The sequence below is a fragment of the Oncorhynchus keta genome, unplaced genomic scaffold (genome assembly GCF_023373465.1).
Source record: "Oncorhynchus keta strain PuntledgeMale-10-30-2019 unplaced genomic scaffold, Oket_V2 Un_contig_11389_pilon_pilon, whole genome shotgun sequence".
NCBI classification, from domain to species: Eukaryota; Metazoa; Chordata; class Actinopteri; order Salmoniformes; family Salmonidae; genus Oncorhynchus; species Oncorhynchus keta.
In genome coordinates this window covers 1-20,000 of record NW_026277466.1, presented here as the reverse complement: position 1 = coordinate 20,000, position 20,000 = coordinate 1, and the positions used below count along the sequence as shown (strand labels likewise).

Sequence of the window (20,000 nt, the reverse complement as noted above, 5' to 3'; positions counted from 1 at the left end):
AACAAAACATACTAACCTCTCACCATTACCAATAACAGAGGCTACAACAAAACATGCTAACCTCTCACCATTACCAATAACAGAGGCTACAACAAAACATGCTAACCTCTCACCATTACCAATAACAGAGGCTACAACAAAACATGCTAACCTCTCACCATTACCAATAACAGACTACAACAAAACATACTAACCTCTCACCATTACCAATAACAGACTACAACAAAACATACTAACCTCTCACCATTACCAATAACAGACTACAACAAAACATACTAACCTCTCACCATTACCAATAACAGAGACTACAACAAAACATACTAACCTCTCACCATTACCAATAACAGAGACTACAACAAAACATGCTAACCTCTCACCATTACCAATAACAGACTACAACAAAACATACTAACCTCTCACCATTACCAATAACAGACTACAACAAAACATACTAACCTCTCACCATTACCAATAACAGACTACAACAAAACATACTAACCTCTCACCATTACCAATAACAGACTACAACAAAACATGCTAACCTCTCACCATTACCAATAACAGAGACTACAACAAAACATACTAACCTCTCACCATTACCAATAACAGAGGCTACAACAAAACATACTAACCTCTCACCATTACCAATAACTGAGACTACAACAAAACATACTAACCTCTCACCATTACCAATAACAGAGACTACAACAAAACATGCTAACCTCTCACCATTACCAATAACAGAGACTACAACAAAACATGCTAACCTCTCACCATTACCAATAACAGACTACAACAAAACATACTAACCTCTCACCATTACCAATAACAGAGGAGATTAGAATTTATACTGCTATTTGTGCCTCTATAACTTTGTTATTCATCATTATTCACTATTCATATCTAAACGGTAAAATATGTGTATGAATTCCCTCAAATAAAAGGTGACATTCTGTACTGTCTCCTAATATGAAACATTATATCTCAAATCCAAAATGCTGGAGCAGAGCACCACATTTAAACTGTAATCTTCACTCTCCAAACACATGGTGTGGACTATGTGTGTCTGGTAAACACATGTGGATCTGGTGAACAGTTATCACTTGTTGACCAACTACAGGAATACTGACCTCAGAGTCTCCAGTTTACAGTGGGAATTCCCCAGTCCAGCAGAGAGCAGCTTCACTCCTGAATCCTTCAGGTCATTGTTACTCAGATCCAGCTCTCTCAGGTGTGAGTCGTTTGACTCCAGAGCTGAGACCAGAGAAGCACAGCCTTCCTCTGTGACTCCACAGCCTGACAGCCTGCAAAGAGTCAAATCATATTAAAATCACACTGATATTCTTTGGTGGTGAAAATAGTGAGAGTATATGTTTTTTTTATGTTCAGATATATCAGTGTCCTGAAATCTATTCATCAATGGATGTTTCATTATTAGAAATGACACATTTTCCAAGTATTGCTTGTAGATAGACAGATGCATATTACAAATATTATAGTAGACTGACCAGACCAGTTTAAAAAGCAGTATCAGTCAAAAGACAGACAGTGAGGAATCAGATTTAGATTGTATTGAGAATACAGTCCTCACCATATCTATTTAGACAGTGAGGAATCAGATTTAGATTGTATTGAGAATACAGTCCTCACCATATCTATTTAGACATTGAGGTATCAGATTTAGATTGTATTGAGTATACAGTCCACAACATATCTATTTAGACAGTGAGGAATCAGATTTAGATTGTATTGAGTATTCAGTCCACACCACATCTATTTAGACAGTGAGGTATCAGATTTAGATTGTATTGAGTATACAGTCCAAACCATATCTATTTAGACAGTGAGGTATCCGATTTAGATTGTATTGAGTATACAGTCCACACCATATCTATTTAGACAGTGAGGAATCAGATTTAGATTGTATTGAGAATACAGTCCACACCATATCTATTTAGACAGTGAGGTATCAGATTTAGATTGTATTGAGTATACAGTCCACACCATATCTATTTAGACAGTGAGGTATCAGATTTAGATTGTATTGAGTATACAGTCCACACCATATCTATTTAGACAGTGAGGTATCAGACTTAGATTGTATTGAGTATACAGTCCACACCATATCTATTTAGACAGTAAGGTATCAGATTTAGATTGTATTGAGTATACAGTCCACACCATATCTATTTAGACAGTGAGGAATCAGATTTAGATTGTATTGAGTATACAGTCCACACCATATCTATTTAGACAGTAAGGTATCAGATTTAGATTGTATTGAGTATACAGTCCACACCATATCTATTTTGTGGAAGGACCACTAGAGGGCAGGCTGGGCTCATGGATAGTAGCCCAACAAAGCATGGGAGACAAGGTAACCAGAGTCAATTAAGCACAGCTGACAGTACTAATGAGATACTCTCCTTCCCCTATAAAAGAGAGAATGGAACCAGCAGAGAAGGGGGAAAACTATCTCTGGAAGATGGCCACCGAGAGAGAGAAGCTGTGCTGAATGAACCACGAAGATGGTGACAAACCCGTGATTTATGTTTGTTGTAGTTTAAAGATTATACTATTGTGTTCTTGTTTCATCTGGAGAAGAAGATGTGTGTTTTTTCCTTGGAGGATTTTTCATTGCTTATGTTAGAATGGTTTTGTTGACAAAATACCCTCAATAGAGAACCGTGTTCAATCAGAAAAACCTACTCCTGACTCGTTTATTCCACCTTCCCGCTTTAGAGTGACGCCTAATTACTTGGTACGCTCACATTGGTGGAGGATGCAGGCATTAGGTGGACGAGTGACACAAGGATAAGTGAGTAAATTAATATTCTTCCAGAAGACCCGGAGGAACCATTCAAGAACGATGGATAACGCCCTACTACAACAATTGATCACGGCACAGCAGACAACCATAGAACTCCTGCAACAACAGCTGAGTCGACGAGAAGAACCTACAGTTAGGCCAAGAGCGGCTGCTCACGCCATCTTACCTCGTCTCTCCAAGGAGGATGATATTGAGGCCTTTCTCATGACCTTCGAAAGGACGGCCACCTTGGAAGAGTGGCCGCCCACAGAATGGGCTAGCGCATTAGCTCCTCTTTTGACCGGGGTGGCCCAGGAAGCCTATTTTGACCTGGATTCCCACGAAGCTGCGGACTATGGGCGACTCAAAACCGAGATCCTGTCCCGGTACCAGCTGACTGCCAGAGATAGGGCTGTAAAGTTCCATCAATGGACCTATACAGCTGATCAACCCGTCCGTGCCCAGATCTTCGCCTTAATACGACTGACGAAACAGTGGCTAGAACCTGGAAAGGGAGTAGGACATGTGATAGAGACTCTCGTAGTGGACAAGATATTGAGAGAATTACCCAGTGACTTAAAAAGGGTTGTGGGGCAAGCCAACCCGTTGTCAGCCGACGACATAGCCCAGGCGGTGGAAACATATCGGTCTACAGGGGAGTTGTTAAAAAGTGACAAGGAGGAACGGAAGGAGTCTTCCAATCCCGTACCACGACTCACCCCGGCGCGCCCGCCACCGAAACGTCCAAGCCCCCCCCGGAGGTGGGAGAAGTCAGCCACCACACAGCCGGGTCGGTGTTATAAGTGTCAGTCTCCCAACCATTATGCCCCACAATGTCCTAGCAAGGATGAGCCCATGGTCACGGAGTCATCACTGCCTATCCCCACACATCCCGTTTTGAGGGGGCAGGATCAACACTGTTGGTTAGCAGAGATAGCCCCAGCCTCAGAGATTCCGGTGCGAGTTGAAGGACAAGATGTGGTAGCTATTCTCGACTCGGGAAGTATGGTTACGTTAGTAGAGGAGCGGATGGTGACCTCCGCCACACTGCTACCAGACAAAGTAGCTGTATCATGTATCCATGGAGACACCCACTATTACCCCACTGTGAATCTGCCTATTCTCACTCCAAAAGGAAGGAGCAACCAGGCACTAAGGGATATATTTGAAGCTCCATCCGAGGAGGGAACCTGGAAGGGATTCTCCTCGGTCTCCCCTTGATGGGGATGTGGAACAACCTCCACATCCCTCTACTGAGGTTGACCTGCCCCAGGAATTAAAGGGACAGTTCGGCACCTCGCAGCATAGAGACCCAGACCTAAGGGAGGCCATGAGGAAGGTGAAGGTGATCGACGGAAGGAACGTCGACGGATCAGGTGAGCCCCCTCTTCCTTACTATGCAATCAGGCGGGGTCTCTTATACTGGGTCGTACGACGAAGGGGGGAAAACCAGGAATTACTAATGGTGCCTAGACCATACAGGGATACAGTTCTACAGTTAGCCCATTCCCACGTCCTAGGAGGACACCTGGCACGAGACAAGACGATTGACAGAATCATGCAGAGATTCTATTGGCCCCGTTTCACCCGAGATGTGGCCAGGTATTGTAAGACGTGTGATCAATGTCAACGTACAGCCCCACGGCCACACCTACGTAACCCTTTGATTCCTCTCCCCATCATAGAGACTCCCTTTGAACGCATAGCTATGGACCTCGTAGGACCCCTCCCAAAATCCACCAGAGGACACGAGTACATCCTAGTGGTTATAGATTATGCTACCAAGTTCCCGGAGGCCATACCCCTACGTAACATGTCGTCAAAGGGAATTGCCAAGGAGTTATTCCTGATGTTCTCTCGTGTGGGCCTTCCCAAGACTATCTTAACCGATCAAGGAACCCCGTTCATGTCCCGGTTGATGAAGGACTTGTGTCGGTTATATCAGGTTCAACAGATACGTACAAGCATATTCCACCCTCAAACAGATGGGTTGTGTGAACGCTTGAACAAAACAATTAAAAGCATGTTGAGAAGAGTGGTGTCCCGAGACGGGAAAAACTGGGACATGCTTCTCCCACACTTAATGTTTGCCCTGCGAGAAGTACCCCAGGCATCCACTGGATTCTCTCCGTTTGAATTGCTCTATGGCAGACCCTGTCGAGGAATCCTCGACTTAGCCAAGGAGACCTGGGAGACCCAACCATGCCCCTTTCGATCTACAATAGAACATGTTACCCTGATGAGAGACCGCCTGTCAGCAGTGTGGCCCATAGTCAAGGAGCATATGGAGAAGGCCCAAAGGACCCAAGGCCGGGCCTATGATAAATCTGCGACCCCCCCGTGAGTTCACCGTGGGAGAGAAAGTGATGGTGCTTGTGACCACGGCCGAACATCGCTTGCTGGCGCAGTGGAGGGGGCCCTACGAGGTAATGAAAAGGGTCTCACCGGTCAATTACCTCATCAAGCAACCTGACAGGAGGAAGAAGGTCCAACTCTATCACATAAACCTGCTGAAGACGTACCATGGACGAGAGGAGGAGGTGGCTTTGATGGCCCTGGAGGGCAAAGAAAAGAAAAGGCTCTACCAGAGGTGCGCCGTGGCCAAACTCTCCTACCGGAGCAGTCAAGGCAGCTAGACAAGCTGATTATGAACTTTGGTCGAATATTCTCTCCATTCCCAGGACAAACAGATGTCCTGTTCCACCATATCCACACTGAACCCGGCAAGAAAGTGCATATCCGCCCTTACAGGATTCCTGAGGCTCGCCGAGTCATCGCTAAGAAAGAGGTGAGGGAGATGTTGAGGATGGGCGTGATCGAGCCCTCGACGAGCGAGTGGTCCAGTCCCATAGTCCTGGTCCCCAAAGCCGATGGTAGTATGAGACTCTGCAACGACTTTAGGGGCGTGAATGCCATCTCTACATTCGATGCGTACCCCATGCCCCGCGTGGATGAACTCTTGGAGCGCTTAGGAAAGGCCAAGTTCATCACTACCCTGGATTTGACGAAGGGATATTGGCAAGTGCCGGTGGCTCCGGAGGATCGCCCAAAGACTGCCTTCGCCACCCCAGAGGGGCTTTTCCAGTATGTGAGGATGCCCTTCGGACTGCACGGAGCTGCTGCAACCTTCCAACGCCTCATGGATGCCATTCTACGGCCCCATCAAGAGTATGCAGCGGCGTACATAGACGATGTGGTCATCCACAGCGAGGACTGGGATAGTCACCTCCTGCGATTACGGGCGGTGCTCGTGAGTTTGGAAGCCACAGGGTTGACAGCCAATCCAAATAAATGCTGCCTGGGCCTGTCCGAAGCGGAATACCTGGGGTATACCGTGGGGAATGGGAAAATACGCCCGCAGGCAGAGAAGACCAGGGCAATTCGTGACTGGCCTCGACCCCGGACCAAGCGAGACGTTCGGGCCTTCTTAGGGATAACAGGATATTATCGCCGTTTTATCCCGGGATATGCAACCATTGCCAACCCCTCACAAACCTCATCAGGAAAAACCTGCCAAACCAGGTAGAGTGGAAAGAAGAGACGGAAGAGGCCTTTCAATTGTTAAAAGATGGCCTGTGTTCCGATCCCGTTCTACAGGCTCCGGACTTCTCACAAGAGTTCATTGTGCAGGTCGACGCCTCGGATACAGGGCTCGGAGCCGTACTAGCTCAGGGTGAAGGTGAAGCAGAGAAGCCGATTCTCTTCATTAGTAGGAAACTCAGCGATCGGGAACAGAGGTATGCGACCGTAGAGAAAGAGGCCTTAGCCATCAAGTGGGCCCTCGATTATCTCCGGTACTACCTACTGGGTCGGAGGTTTGCATTAGTTACTGACCATGCGCCCCTCACGTGGATGGCTGGTAAGAGAAACAATAACAACAGAATAGCCAGATGGTTTTTGTCTTTACAACCGTTCTCTTTCCATGTCATCCACAGGGCCGGATCGAGGAACGGGAATGCAGACGCGCTGTCCCGACGCGACCAAGACGGTGCGTCTGGCGCCCGACCCTCCGGTTCGGTCCTGGGGGGGAAGGTATGTGGAAGGACCACTAGAGGGCAGGCTGGGCTCATGGATAGTAGCCCAACAAAGCATGGGAGACAAGGTAACCAGAGTCAATTAAGCACAGCTGACGGTACTAATGAGATACTCTCCTTCCCCTATAAAAGAGAGAATGGAACCAGCAGAGAAGGGGGGAAAACTATCTCTGGAAGATGGCCACCGAGAGAGAGAAGCTGTGCTGAATGAACCACGAAGATGGTGACAAACCCGTGATTTATGTTTGTTGTAGTTTAAAGATTATACTATTGTGTTCTTGTTTCATCTGGAGAAGAAGATGTGTGTTTTTTCCTTGGAGGATTTTTCATTGCTTATGTTAGAATGGTTTTGTTGACAAAATACCCTCAATAGAGAACCGTGTTCAATCAGAAAAACCTACTCCTGACTCGTTTATTCCACCTTCCCGCTTTAGAGTGACGCCTAATTACTTGGTACGCTCACAATTTAGACAGTGAGGTATCAGATTTAGATTGTATTGAGTATACAGTCCACACCATATCTATTTAGACAGTGAGGTATCAGATTTAGATTGTATTGAGTATACAGTCCACATCATATCTATTTAGACAGTGAGGTATCAGATTTAGATTGTATTGAGTATACAGTCCACACCATATCTATTTAGACAGTGAGGAATCAGATTTAGATTGTATTGAGTATACAGTCCACACCATATCTATTTAGACAGTGAGGTATCAGATTTAGATTGTATTGAGTATACAGTCCACATCATATCTATTTAGACAGTGAGGTATCAGATTTAGATTGTATTGAGTATACAGTCCACACCATATCTATTTAGACAGTGAGGTATCAGATTTAGATTGTATTGAGTATACAGTCCACACCATATCTATTTAGACAGTGAGTATCAGATTTAGATTGTATTGAGTATACAGTCCACACCACATCTATTTAGACAGTGAAGCTAACATTTTAAATGTGTCTCTATTCTCCAACATTTTGGATTTCAGATCAAATGTTTCATATGAGGTGACAGTTTATAATGTCACCGTTTTTTTTAGGGTATTTTAATACATATCTGTTTCACCATTTAGAAAAATAAAAGCACTTTATATATCTAGTCCCCCCATTTGAAGAAATCATAAGTATTCTGACCAATTAACTTTCAGTGTATTAAAATAGTCAAAAGTTGAGTATTTGGTCCGATATTCCTTGAACGCAATGACTTCATCCAGCTTGTGACTGAAACTCTGTAGTGGTCTGGGTGAGGCTGGTGCAGAGGAGTCAGGACAGCAGAGATGTGTCTCTGTAATGGTCTGGGTGAGGCTGGTGCAGAGGAGTCAGGACAGCAGAGATGTGTCTCTGTAATGGTCTGGGTGAGGCTGGTGCAGAGGAGTCAGGACAGCAGAGATGTGTCTCTGTAGTGGTCTGGGTGAGGCTGGTGCAGAGGAGTCAGGACAGCAGAGATGTGTCCCTGTAGTGGTCTGTGTGTAGCTGGTGCAGAGGAGTCAGGACAGCAGAGATGTGTCCCTGTAATGGTCTGGGTGTAGCTGGTGCAGAGGAGTCAGGCGCAGGACAGCAGAGATGAGTAGCACAAGTAACTTTACTCAAATATTCTACTAACATGTCGTAATACCGAGCCCACAATAACAGACCGAACAGACAGAAAACAAAGGGGAAAAAGAGGGTTAAATATTGAACATGTAATTGGGGAAATGAAACCAGCTGTGTAAAACAAAGACAAAACAAATGGAAAATGAAAGTGGATCGGCGATGGCTAGAAGGCCGGTGACGTCAACCACCGAATGCCGTCCGAACAAGGAGAGGGACCGACCTCGGCGGAAGTCGTGACAAACTCGTTTGTTGCATTTACAGTTTGTTTTGGGTTATTTTGGGTTATTTTTGTTCATTAAAACAATTGTGATTCATGACTGGAGTAATTTTTTGTCTGAGTAGATAACATCTTTCTAAGCACTACTAAACTAATCCTGATGATGCCATGATAATGAGTGTGACAGTTACAGATGGTACAACATCACCATTACCAATTACAGAGATTACAACAAAACATACTAACCTCTCACCATTACCAATTACAGAGATTACAACAAAACATACTAACCTCTCACCATTACCAATAACAGAGACTACAACAAAACATGCTAACCTCTCACCATTACCAATAACAGAGGCTACAACAAAACATGCTAACCTCTCACCATTACCAATAACAGACGACAACAAAACATACTAACCTCTCACCATTACCAATAACAGAGGCTACAACAAAACATACTAACCTCTCACCATTACCAATTACAGAGATTACAACAAAACATACTAACCTCTCACCATTACCAATTACAGAGATTACAACAAAACATACTAACCTCTCACCATTACCAATAACAGAGACTACAACAAAACATGCTAACCTCTCACCATTACCAATAACAGAGGCTACAACAAAACATGCTAACCTCTCACCATTACCAATAACAGACGACAACAAAACATACTAACCTCTCACCATTACCAATAACAGAGGCTACAACAAAACATACTAACCTCTCACCATTACCAATTACAGAGATTACAACAAAACATACTAACCTCTAACCATTACCAATAACAGAGGCTACAACAAAACATACTAACCTCTCACCATTACCAATAACAGAGGATACAACAAAACATACTAACCTCTCACCATTACCAATTACAGAGGCTACAACAAAACATACTAACCTCTCACCATTACCAATAACAGAGAATACAACAAACAAAGCATGCTAACCTCACCATTACCAATAACAGAGGCTACAACAAAACATGCTAACCTCTCACCATTACCAATAACAGAGACTACAACAAAACATAATAACCTCTCACCATTACCAATAACAGAGACTACAACAAAACATACTAACCTCTCACCATTACCAATAACAGAGGTTACAACAAAACATGCTAACCTCTCACCATTACCAATAACAGAGACTACAACAAAACATGCTAACCTCTCACCATTACCAATAACAGAGGCTACAACAAAACATGCTAACCTCTCACCATTACCAATAACAGAGGCTACAACAAAACATGCTAACCTCTCACCATTACCAATAACAGATGCTACAACAAAACATGCTAACCTCTCACCATTACCAATAACAGAGGCTACAACAAAACATGCTAACCTCTCACCATTACCAATAACAGAGGCTACAACAAAACATGCTAACCTCTCACCATTACCAATAACAGAGAATACAACAAACAAAGCATGCTAACCTCACCATTACCAATAACAGAGGCTACAACAAAACATGCTAACCTCTCACCATTACCAATAACAGAGACTACAACAAAACATAATAACCTCTCACCATTACCAATAACAGAGACTACAACAAAACATACTAACCTCTCACCATTACCAATAACAGAGGTTACAACAAAACATGCTAACCTCTCACCATTACCAATAACAGAGACTACAACAAAACATGCTAACCTCTCACCATTACCAATAACAGAGGCTACAACAAAACATGTTAACCTCTCACCATTACCAATAACAGAGGATACAACAAAACATGATAACCTCTCACCATTACCAATAACAGAGGCTACAACAAAACATGCTAACCTCTCACCATTAATGCATGGGGTATGATGTTTGTATCTCTGTAACTTTGTCATTCATCATCATTAACCGATTAACTTCAACCGATCGCTACCTGCACCTGCCCGCCTGTCCAACATCACTACTCTGGACGGCTCTGACTTAGAATACGTGGACAACTACAAATACTTAGGTGTCTGGTTAGACTGTAAACTCTCCGTCCAGACTCACATCAAACATCTCCAATCCAAATTTAAATCTAGAATTGGCTTCCTATTTCGCAACAAAGCATCCTTCACTCATGCTGCCAAACATACCCTTGTAACACTGACTAGCCTACCGACTGTCATTTACAAAATAGTCTCCAATACTCTACTCAGCAAATCGGATGCAGTCTATCACAGTGCAATCCGTTTTGTCACCAAAGCCCCATATACTACCCACCACTGCGACCTGTACGCTCTCGTTGGCTGGCCCTCGCTTCATACTCGTCGCCAAACCCACTGGCTCCATGTCATCTACAAGACCCTGCTAGGTAAAGTCCCCCCTTATCTCAGCTCGCTGGTCACCATAGCATCTCCCACCTGTAGCACACGCTCCAGCAGGTATATCTCTCTAGTCACCCCCAAAACCAATTCTTTCTTTGGCCGCCTCTCCTTCCAGTTCTCTGCTGCCAATGACTGGAACGAACTACAAAAATCTCTGAAACTGAAACACTTATCTCTCTCACTAGCTTTAAGCACCAACTGTCAGAGCAGCTCACAGATTACTGCACCTGTACATAGCCCACCTATAATTGAAGACAAACAACTACCTCTTTCCCAACTGTATTTCATTTATTTATTTATTTTGCTCCTTTGCACCCCATTATTTTTATTTCTACTTTGCACATTCATCCATTGCAAATCTACCATTCCAGTGGTTTACTTGCTATATTGTATTTACTTCGCCACCATGGCCTTTTTTTGCCTTTACCTCCCTTCTCACCTCATTTGCTCACATCGTATATAGACTTGTTTATACTGTATTATTGACTGTATGTTTGTTTTACTCCATGTGTAACTCTGTGTCGTTGTATCTGTCGAACTGCTTTGCTTTATCTTGGCCAGGTCGCAATTGTAAATGAGAACTTGTTCTCAACTTGCCTACCTGGTTAAATAAAGGTGAAATAAAAAATAAAAATAAAATTAACGAATCATTCCTGATTATTCATAATCTTGGTAGCATCCACATGAATGTAGAAGTGTTCAGAAACATCTTCTATTCTTACTGACAATACAAGTGAAGTGACTCCAAAATGACAGGACATTATTCACCATTCAGTTTCTATTAGGAAAAACATCTAAAACACAACCAAGACAAACTGCAAATTAATTCAACAAGTTAGTAGAATCACAAGCTTGATGTAATCACTGCAGGCATGGAATATGGGACCAAATACTAAACTTATGACTACTTTAATACACTATAAGTGAATGTTTCAGAGTAATTACGACTTTTTCAAATGGGAGAACTACATTATTAAAGTGCTTTCATATCTGATAATACTGACCTCAGAGTCTCCAGTTTACAGTGGGGATTCCCCAGTCCATCAGAGAGCAGCTTCACTCCTGAATCCTTCAGGTCATTGTTACTCAGATCCAGCTCTCTCAGGTGTGAGGGGTTTGACTCCAGAGCTGAGACCAGAGAAGCACAGCCTTCCTCTGTGACTCCACAGCCTGACAGCCTGACAAAGAGATCATCATGACTTCACAAACACACTGTTAATTTAACACCAGTAGTGTAGAAGGACAATGGCAGATGCATTTGGTTTATTCTCTCAAATAACATATAGATTCATCATCCGTTTCCTAGAATTGTATGGTCATATTGTTATACTAATGTGAAAGTCAATGAATTTATTCAGTATGTTTTTCAATAAAATATTATATACATATTATAATACATATTTTTCTCTAACTTAATATTTCTTCCTGATGATTAGTTCTTATATGTCATTTTATTTACTCACAGAACAGCTCTGGAGGCTTTAACCACTGGCAGCAGCCTCAGAAGACCTTCCTCTGATCTGGAGTATTTCTTCAGGTCAAACACATCCAGCTCCTTTTCTGAAGTCAGCAACACAAAGACCAGAGCTGACCACTGTGCAGGTGACAGGTTGCGTTTTGAGAGACTTCCTGATCTCAGGAAGCTTTGGATCTCCTCCACTAGAGAATGGTCATTCAGTTCATTCAGACAGTGGAACAGATTGATGCTCCTCTCTGGAGAGGGATTCTTCCTGATCTTCTCCTTGATGTACTTGACTGTACCTTCATGGCTCTGTGAGCTGCTTCTTGTCTTTGTCAGTAGACCTCGTAAGTGCTTCTGATTGGACTCCACTGAGAGGCCCAGAAGGAAGCGGAGGAAAAGGTCCAGGTTTCCCGTCTCACTTTGTAAGGCTTTATCCACAGCACTCTTGTAGAAAGTAACTTTACGCCTTTGTTTGTTCCTCACATAAAAATTCCTGGACGTCGTTCTCAGTTTGTCCATTAGATTCTCATTGTTGTTGATGAATGAGAGGAACACATATACAGCAGCCAGAAACTCCTGAATGCTCAGATGAACAAAGCAGTACACCTTGTCCTGGTACAGCCCACATTCCTCTTTAAAGAGCTGTGTGCACAATCCTGAGTACACTGAGGCTTCATTGACATCAATGCCAGCCTCTTTCAGGTCTTCTTCATAGAAAATCAGATTGCCCTTCACAAGCTGTTGGAAAGCCAGTTTTCCCAGTGACAGAATGCTCTCTTTATTCCAGTGTGGACCTGTCTCTTCTTTCCCAAGATACTTTTCATTCTTCTGTTTGGTATGAAACACCACAAGGTGTGTGTACATCTCAGTCAGAGTCTTGGGCATCTCTTCTCTCTTATGTTTCAGCATGTGTTCAAGGACTGTTGCAGAAATCCAACAGAAGACTGGAATGTGGCACATGATGTGGAGGCTCCTTGATGTCTTTATGTGTGAGATGATTCTGCTGGACAGGTCCTCATCACTGAATCTCTTCCTGAAGTACTCCTCCTTCTGTGGGTCATTGAACCCTCGTACCTCTGTCACCTGGTCAACACACTCTGAAGGGATCTTATTGGCTGCTGCAGGTCGGGTAGTTATCCAGAGGAGAGCAGAGGGGAGCAGATTTCCCTTGATGAGATTTGTCAGCAGAACATCCACTGAGGTTGACTCTGTGACGTCCCAACAGATCTTGTTCTTCTGGAAGTCTAGGGGCAGTCGGCACTCATCCAGACCATCAAAGATGAACAGAACTTTGTACTTGTCATAGTTGGAGATTCTTGATTGTTTGGTTTCCATTGAGAAGTGATTGAGAAGTTCAATCAAAGTGTGTTTTTCCTCTTTCATCAAATTCAGCTCCCGAAAAGGAAATGAAAATACAAATTGGACATCCTGATTTGCTTTTCCTTCAGCCCAGTCCAGAATGAACTTCTGCACAGAGACTGTTTTTCCAATGCCAGCGACTCCCTTTGTCAGCACAGTTCTGATAGGTTTGTCTTGTCCAGTTAAGGGTTTGAAGATGTCGTTACATTTGATTGCAGTCTCTGGTCTTGCTTGTTTCCTGGTTGTTGTCTCAATCTGTCTCAGCTCATGTTCATTATTGACCTCTCCTGTTCCACCCTCTGTGATGTAGAGCTCTGTGTAGATGTTATTGAGAAGTGTTGGGTTTCCTTGTTTAGCGATCCCCTCAAATACACATTGAAACTTCTTCTTTAGATTAGATTTGTGTTCACGTTGGCAAATCACAGCAAGCTCATCTGAATGAAGAAATAACATGTACAGTATTGTAGGAATGTTATAAAGTTTTCAATTATAGTTATTTTATAGTAATTTCTTCTCTTAACCTGTTGAACCTATAGGGGCGCTGTGTCATTATTGGATAAAAAGACGTGCCCGTTTTAAGCGCAACATTTTGTCACGAAAAGATGCTTGAATATGCATGGAATTGACAGCCTTGGAAAGACACAACTCTGACGTCTCCAAAACTGCAAAGATATTATCTGTGCGTGCCCCAGAACTAATGCAACAGGCGAAACCAAGATGAAGTTTCATACAGGAAATGCCCCAGATTCTGAAGGCGCTGTGTTCCAATGTCTCCTTATATGGCTGTGAATGCGCCAGGAATGAGCCTGCCCTTTGTGTCGTTTCTCCAAGGTGTCTGCAGCATTGTGACGTGTTTGTAGGCATATCATTGGAAGATTGACCATAAGAGACTACATTTACCTGGTGTCCCGCCCGGTGTCCTGTGTGCGTAATCTGTAGGTCCATGCGCGTTCCATTTCTTCAGAACAGAAAGTAAAATGCCACGAAGGATTTTATCGTCGATGGATATGTGAAAAACACCTCGAGGATTGATTCTAAACATCGTTTGCCATGTTTCTGTCGATATTATGGAGTTAATTAGGAAAAAAGTTTGCGTTTTAATGACTTATTCTTTTTTTCCTTACCCTTTCCTTTTTTTTACCCAAACGCGATGAACAAAACTTGAGCGATTAGTCGACACAAATAATATTTTTTGTAAAAACGGAACATTTGCTAACAGAGTCTCCTCATTGAAAACATCCGAAGTTCTTCAAAGGTAAATGATTTTATTTGAATGCTTTTATGGTTTTTGTGGAAAATGTTGCATGCTGAATGCTAACGCTAAATGCTATGCTAAATTCTACGTTAGCCATCAATACTGTTACACAAATGCTTGTTTTGCAATGGTTGAGAAGCATATTTTGAAAATCTGAGATGATGTTGTTAACAAAAGGATAAGCTTGAGAGCAAATAGATTCATTTCATTTCATTAGCGATTTTCATGAATAGTTAACGTTGCGTTATGGTAATGAGCTTGAGGCTGTAGCCACGATAACGGATCCGGGATGGCTCGATGCAAGAAGTTAACTGACTGTCTAAATGTGTAAATGTTTTCATAATGCATTACAGACTGGTATGACTGATTACATTATTATTGGTATTATTAATGCTGTCTGTCTGTCTGTCTGTCTGTCTGTCTGTCTGTCTGTCTGTCTGTCTGTCTGTCTGTCTGTATGTCTGTCTGTCTGTCTGTCTGTCTGTCTGTCTGTCTGTCTGTCTGTGTCTGGCTATCTGTCTGTCTGGCTCTCTTTCTCTAAATTTGTCACCACATCACATCCCTGCTGCTACTTGATGAGGTCACTAGGTGTTGTGTTAAGGCTGTTTCAATATCATTGAGTTACACAGCTACTTTAGCTGTACTTTACCAAAAGCTTTTAAATGTTATAACAGCATTCAACATGAGGCAGACAGCTCTTACATTTCTCCAGTGTGTCAGCAAGCTCCTTCTGGTTTATTTTCCTCAGGATGTGCAGTGTGATCTTCAGAGCCCCCTCTCTGGCACTGCTCTCCTGCTTCTCATCTTCAGCATCCACCACTTCCTTATCCTGCTTCTGACTCTCAAAGCCTTGTGGGAGTTCTGGACTAAGAATCCTCTTGAACATCTTCAGCTCGTTCTTCACAAATGTCATAATTTTCTCTTCAAGCATCTGAAATAAATAAAGTAAATAAGTTAAGCAAGAGAAGAAATGCTTTCTCATTAACACATTAATGAATGATTGACAGATCAACTTTTCTTGAGGTAAACAAAAGTACATAACAGGACCACATACACTGAATATGGAGTCCAGGTCTGTTTGATGACTCTGGGAAGACTGACCACTGAGAATCTCTGACTCTGATCTCTCCTGTTGGTTTCTGTGGACAAAACATGAGATTACATCTCCTCATCCAGGGAGTACACACACACATGCACACACACACACACACACACACACACACTGGGAAGGAGGGAATGTTGTGTTTGTTTAATATTGTTTTAGGACTATGAAGATGGACAAAATGATTAGCCTATGGATTATGAAAACAACAACAATAAATGGGAAAATGGGAGGAGAAATGACTAGAGACAGTGTTGTTTAACTCACTGACCAGGACCCATGAGTTCTTCTTACCTTTGTTCAGTAGAAAAGTCTCCCTCTCTAAACTGTAAAGGTTGATCCATAGACTTGTCACTCTTCATGGACACACAGCTGGGAACAGGGGAGGCTGGTCTCTCCTGCTTGATTGGGCTTCAACACAACAGAGACAAACATTACATCTCTCATCTACTCTGAACTCCAAAAAGCTATATATCACTTTTCAGAAATGTTCGTAAATGAGCTTTTATTGTTTAAAGAAGTTGTTTATGTTTTATTGCTAAATGAGGAGATGGCCTGCTTCTATAAACCAATGAGGAGATGCAGCGCGAACTACGTCACAAATAGAACTGACTTCCAGAAGTTAGTTAGACGCTTGTTGGCACGCGCGAGCAGTGTGTCATTTTTAATAACTAAATAAATTTAGCGAAGCGAGCGTTGTAGTCAGTCTGTCAGCCCCGCTAAAAAGCTGGTGTCGTTACTCTGCCTTCTCCGGGGGCATGTTGAGGTACATTTACTAACCGGGAGGGTTGAATTATGTAATTTATTGGAGGGCTGGAAGACGCACTCTCGAGGTTGTTTACTCACAATATCAGATATTAAGATGATTTTTTATAATGAATGTATACTGAGGTTGAGGTTCTGACTAGTGATTATTTACCCGGGGTTCAATACCTGCTATTGAGGCGCCCTGAAAATAATATTCAAAAGTTCGGTCCTTGGACACAGAGGTTTAAACACTAAAGTTACCGTCCATCTAGTGAAGAGAGGAGAACCGGACAGAGGTAGCCAGCATCCGTCAACGAGAGAGGGAGAAGTCTCACCGGGATTTAACAGGTGGAAGAAACAACCGGGGAGCTCCATCGGTCCACAAGAAATGCAGACAGCCGGAGATGATGTAGTGGTAGCTATGGTAACTAGGATGCTGCTGGTAGAGTAGCTATGGTAACTAGGATGCTGCTGGTAGAGTAGCTATGGTAACTAGGATGCTGCTGGTAGAGTAGCTAGCTAGTTTACCGAGCTGTACCGACTAGCTAGGATAACTAGGATGCTGCTGGTAGAGTAGCTAGCTAGATTACCGAGCTGTACCGACTAGCTAGGATAACTAGGATGCTGCTGGTAGAGTAGCTAGCCAGCTTACCGAGCTGTACCAACTGATCAAAATAACTAAACCCAGTCTTTACAGTGGGTTACATTAGTAATATATATATTATAATATAATATAAACTCTTTACAGTGGGTTACATTAGTAATATACAGTATATATATTATAATATCAACTCTTTACAGTGGGTTACATTAGTAATATACAGTATATATATTATAATATCAACTCTTTACAGTGGGTTACATTAGTAATATATATATATATATATATTATAATATAATATCAACTCTTTACAGTTAGTAATATTCTTTTTATATATATTTTTTTTATTATTATGTAAAACAAACATTCTAAATTTCTTTATAACAATATGTTGAGATCTGGGCCCATATCCACAAAGTGTCTCAGAGTAGAACATTGGTCGTATAAGTGCAGAGAATAAAGACATTTTAAACTTATGGGTATAAATTAAAGCTATGCATGAAGTCTCAGTCCCACCTAGTCGGCAGATATTTAGGACACCTGGTGAGCTGTCCTAAGTAGTTAAGAGTTAACAGCAGTGTCTTGATAATACTATAGAATAATGCAGTGAGTCAGTGGTTCCTGAGCCACATGTAATTAGTTGGAGAAGTTAAAATAATGTTTTATATTTCTATATGATCAATCCATTAATAATATAGACCTACATGCAACAGTAAGTCTTGTGCTTTTGGCAATTATGTACAGTATGTTTATTAATTATGTATAACAAGTGATACCATGTATAACTGCATAGCATTTTGTCTTCATTTTGGCAGATTAACTCATGCTTATTTCTGAACATTAACTCAGGCTGGAGTCACATCCTCAAAACATTCATGAACCTTTCGTTGATCAGAACTCTGGAGGTTCTTCTTCACTGAAAAATAATAACTTTTAGTGGTTCCTTAAATTAAGGAAGTGATAGAAGCCTTTTTGGTTCTAGAAGGAACCTTCTGTTCTAAGAGTGTATAATAACAAACACGTTTTTCTTCTGATTATTTAATTATCTACATCATGTTATTTCCAGTTCTCCCTTTGGACACAACATCATGTTGTTAATTAATAATCCTGAAATGGCCCTTGAAGGCATCTATGGAAATGAACATTGTTCCAACGTTCTAGGAAACATTATTGGCAAGGGACTTGATGACTACTATGCCAAAGCTATTTAGAGTTGTTAAACGGGTGTGAAGAGTTGTACATTTACAACGAGTACAGTCAGGGTGCCGTGAGAACCCCTGCAGTACCTCCACAGACCCTGGATTGAGAACCCCTGCAGGACCTCCACAGACCCCGGATTGAGAACCCTGCAGTACCTCCACAGACCCCGATTGAGAACCCCTGCAGTACCTCCACAGACCGAGGATTGAGAACCCCTGCAGTACCTCCACAGACCCCGGATTGAGAACCCCTGCAGTACCTCCACAGACCCCGGATTGAGAACCCCTGCAGTACCTCCACAGACCCCGGATTGAGAACCCCTGCAGTACCTCCACAGACCCAGGATTGAGAACCCCCTGCAGTACCTCCACAGACCCCGGATTGAGAACCCCTGCAGTACTTCCACAGTCCCGGATTGAGAACCCCTGCAGTACCTCCACAGACCCCGGATTGAGAACCCCCTACAGTACCTCCACAGACCCAGGATTGAGAACCCCTGCAGTACCTCCACACCCCGGATTGAGAACCCCTGATTTAGCAGATGCTCTTATCCAGAGTGATTTACAGAAAGTGCTTTCATCTTAATTAAGATAGTTTAAGTGAGTATATATATATATATATACCTATCTAAAACCTATTAGTTAAAACTCTGAGAACAGTAATATTGAATGTACCCCATAGCAACCATTTCTGATTAAAAACAAATGTGGACATTTTGAAATAAACTCTTAATAATGTCATCAAATTGTCATCTCACCTCTTAGCCTTGGTGTCCTGTTCCCCAGAGAGAATCATTTTAGAGGCAGGGCCCCCCTCCTCTCTCTCCCCATAGAGACTAATTTTAGAGGCAGGGCCCCCCTCCTTTCTCTCCCCAGAGAGACTCATTTTAGAGGCAGGGCCCCCCTCCTTTCTCTCCCCAGAGAGACTCATTTTAGAGGCAGGGCCCCGCTCCTCTCTCTCCACAGAGAGACTCATTTTAGAGGCAGGGCCCCCCTTCTTGCTCTCCTCAGAGAGACTCATTTTAGAGGCAGGGCCCCGCTCCTCTCTCTCCCCAGAGAGACTCATTGTAGAGCACTGACCCCTAAACAGAGATCCAAAATGTTGGTTGTGGTTAACACAGTAATTATTTAATGTTAATTGTTATAATATATTAATTTTCTCTCATGAAACATTTACTAACAGACATAGAAACAATCAGAAGATTTATTGCAATCACATGAAAACGTAGTTGTGACATTTCATCTCCATGGTAACTGTCTGTAATAATAA

General features: G+C 42.6%; 2 protein-coding genes across 8 annotated transcripts in view; one reads left to right on the top strand and one right to left on the bottom strand.

Annotated features, from left to right (window-relative positions):
• Positions 1-19,829, bottom strand: part of LOC127917387 (NACHT, LRR and PYD domains-containing protein 3-like) — a 24,832-nt gene extending 5,003 nt beyond the window's left edge. Inside the window, exons 1-7 of the mRNA XM_052500570.1 lie at positions 19,489-19,829; positions 16,478-16,594; positions 16,136-16,220; positions 15,784-16,012; positions 12,469-14,260; positions 12,010-12,183; positions 1,116-1,304 (exon numbers count right to left, since the gene is read on the bottom strand). Coding sequence (XP_052356530.1) covers positions 1,116-1,304; positions 12,010-12,183; positions 12,469-14,260; positions 15,784-16,012; positions 16,136-16,220; positions 16,478-16,594; positions 19,489-19,796 — 2,894 coding nt within the window. The 5' untranslated portion in view covers positions 19,797-19,829. The remainder of the gene's footprint in view (positions 1-1,115; positions 1,305-12,009; positions 12,184-12,468; positions 14,261-15,783; positions 16,013-16,135; positions 16,221-16,477; positions 16,595-19,488) is intronic.
• On the top strand, positions 1,311-6,290 carry LOC127917388 (uncharacterized). 7 transcript variants are annotated; one of them, XM_052500578.1, is made up of 2 exons: positions 1,311-1,671; positions 2,144-6,290. In XM_052500578.1, exon 2 carries the CDS (start codon positions 2,870-2,872, stop codon positions 4,028-4,030), a length of 1,161 nt encoding a protein of 386 aa, XP_052356538.1. In that variant the 5' UTR covers positions 1,311-1,671; positions 2,144-2,869; the 3' UTR covers positions 4,031-6,290. The 7 variants fall into 7 exon arrangements, with proteins under 7 accessions (XP_052356538.1, XP_052356537.1, XP_052356536.1 ...); XM_052500577.1 differs by having other exon boundaries at positions 1,967-6,290; XM_052500576.1 differs by having other exon boundaries at positions 1,613-1,789.
• Positions 19,830-20,000: the final 171 nt, after the last annotated feature.

Excerpts from the sequence above, each read along its gene's own strand:
- LOC127917388 (XM_052500578.1), top strand. The coding sequence starts at position 2,870 with ATGGATAACGCCCTACTACAACAATTGATCACGGCACAGCAGACAACC.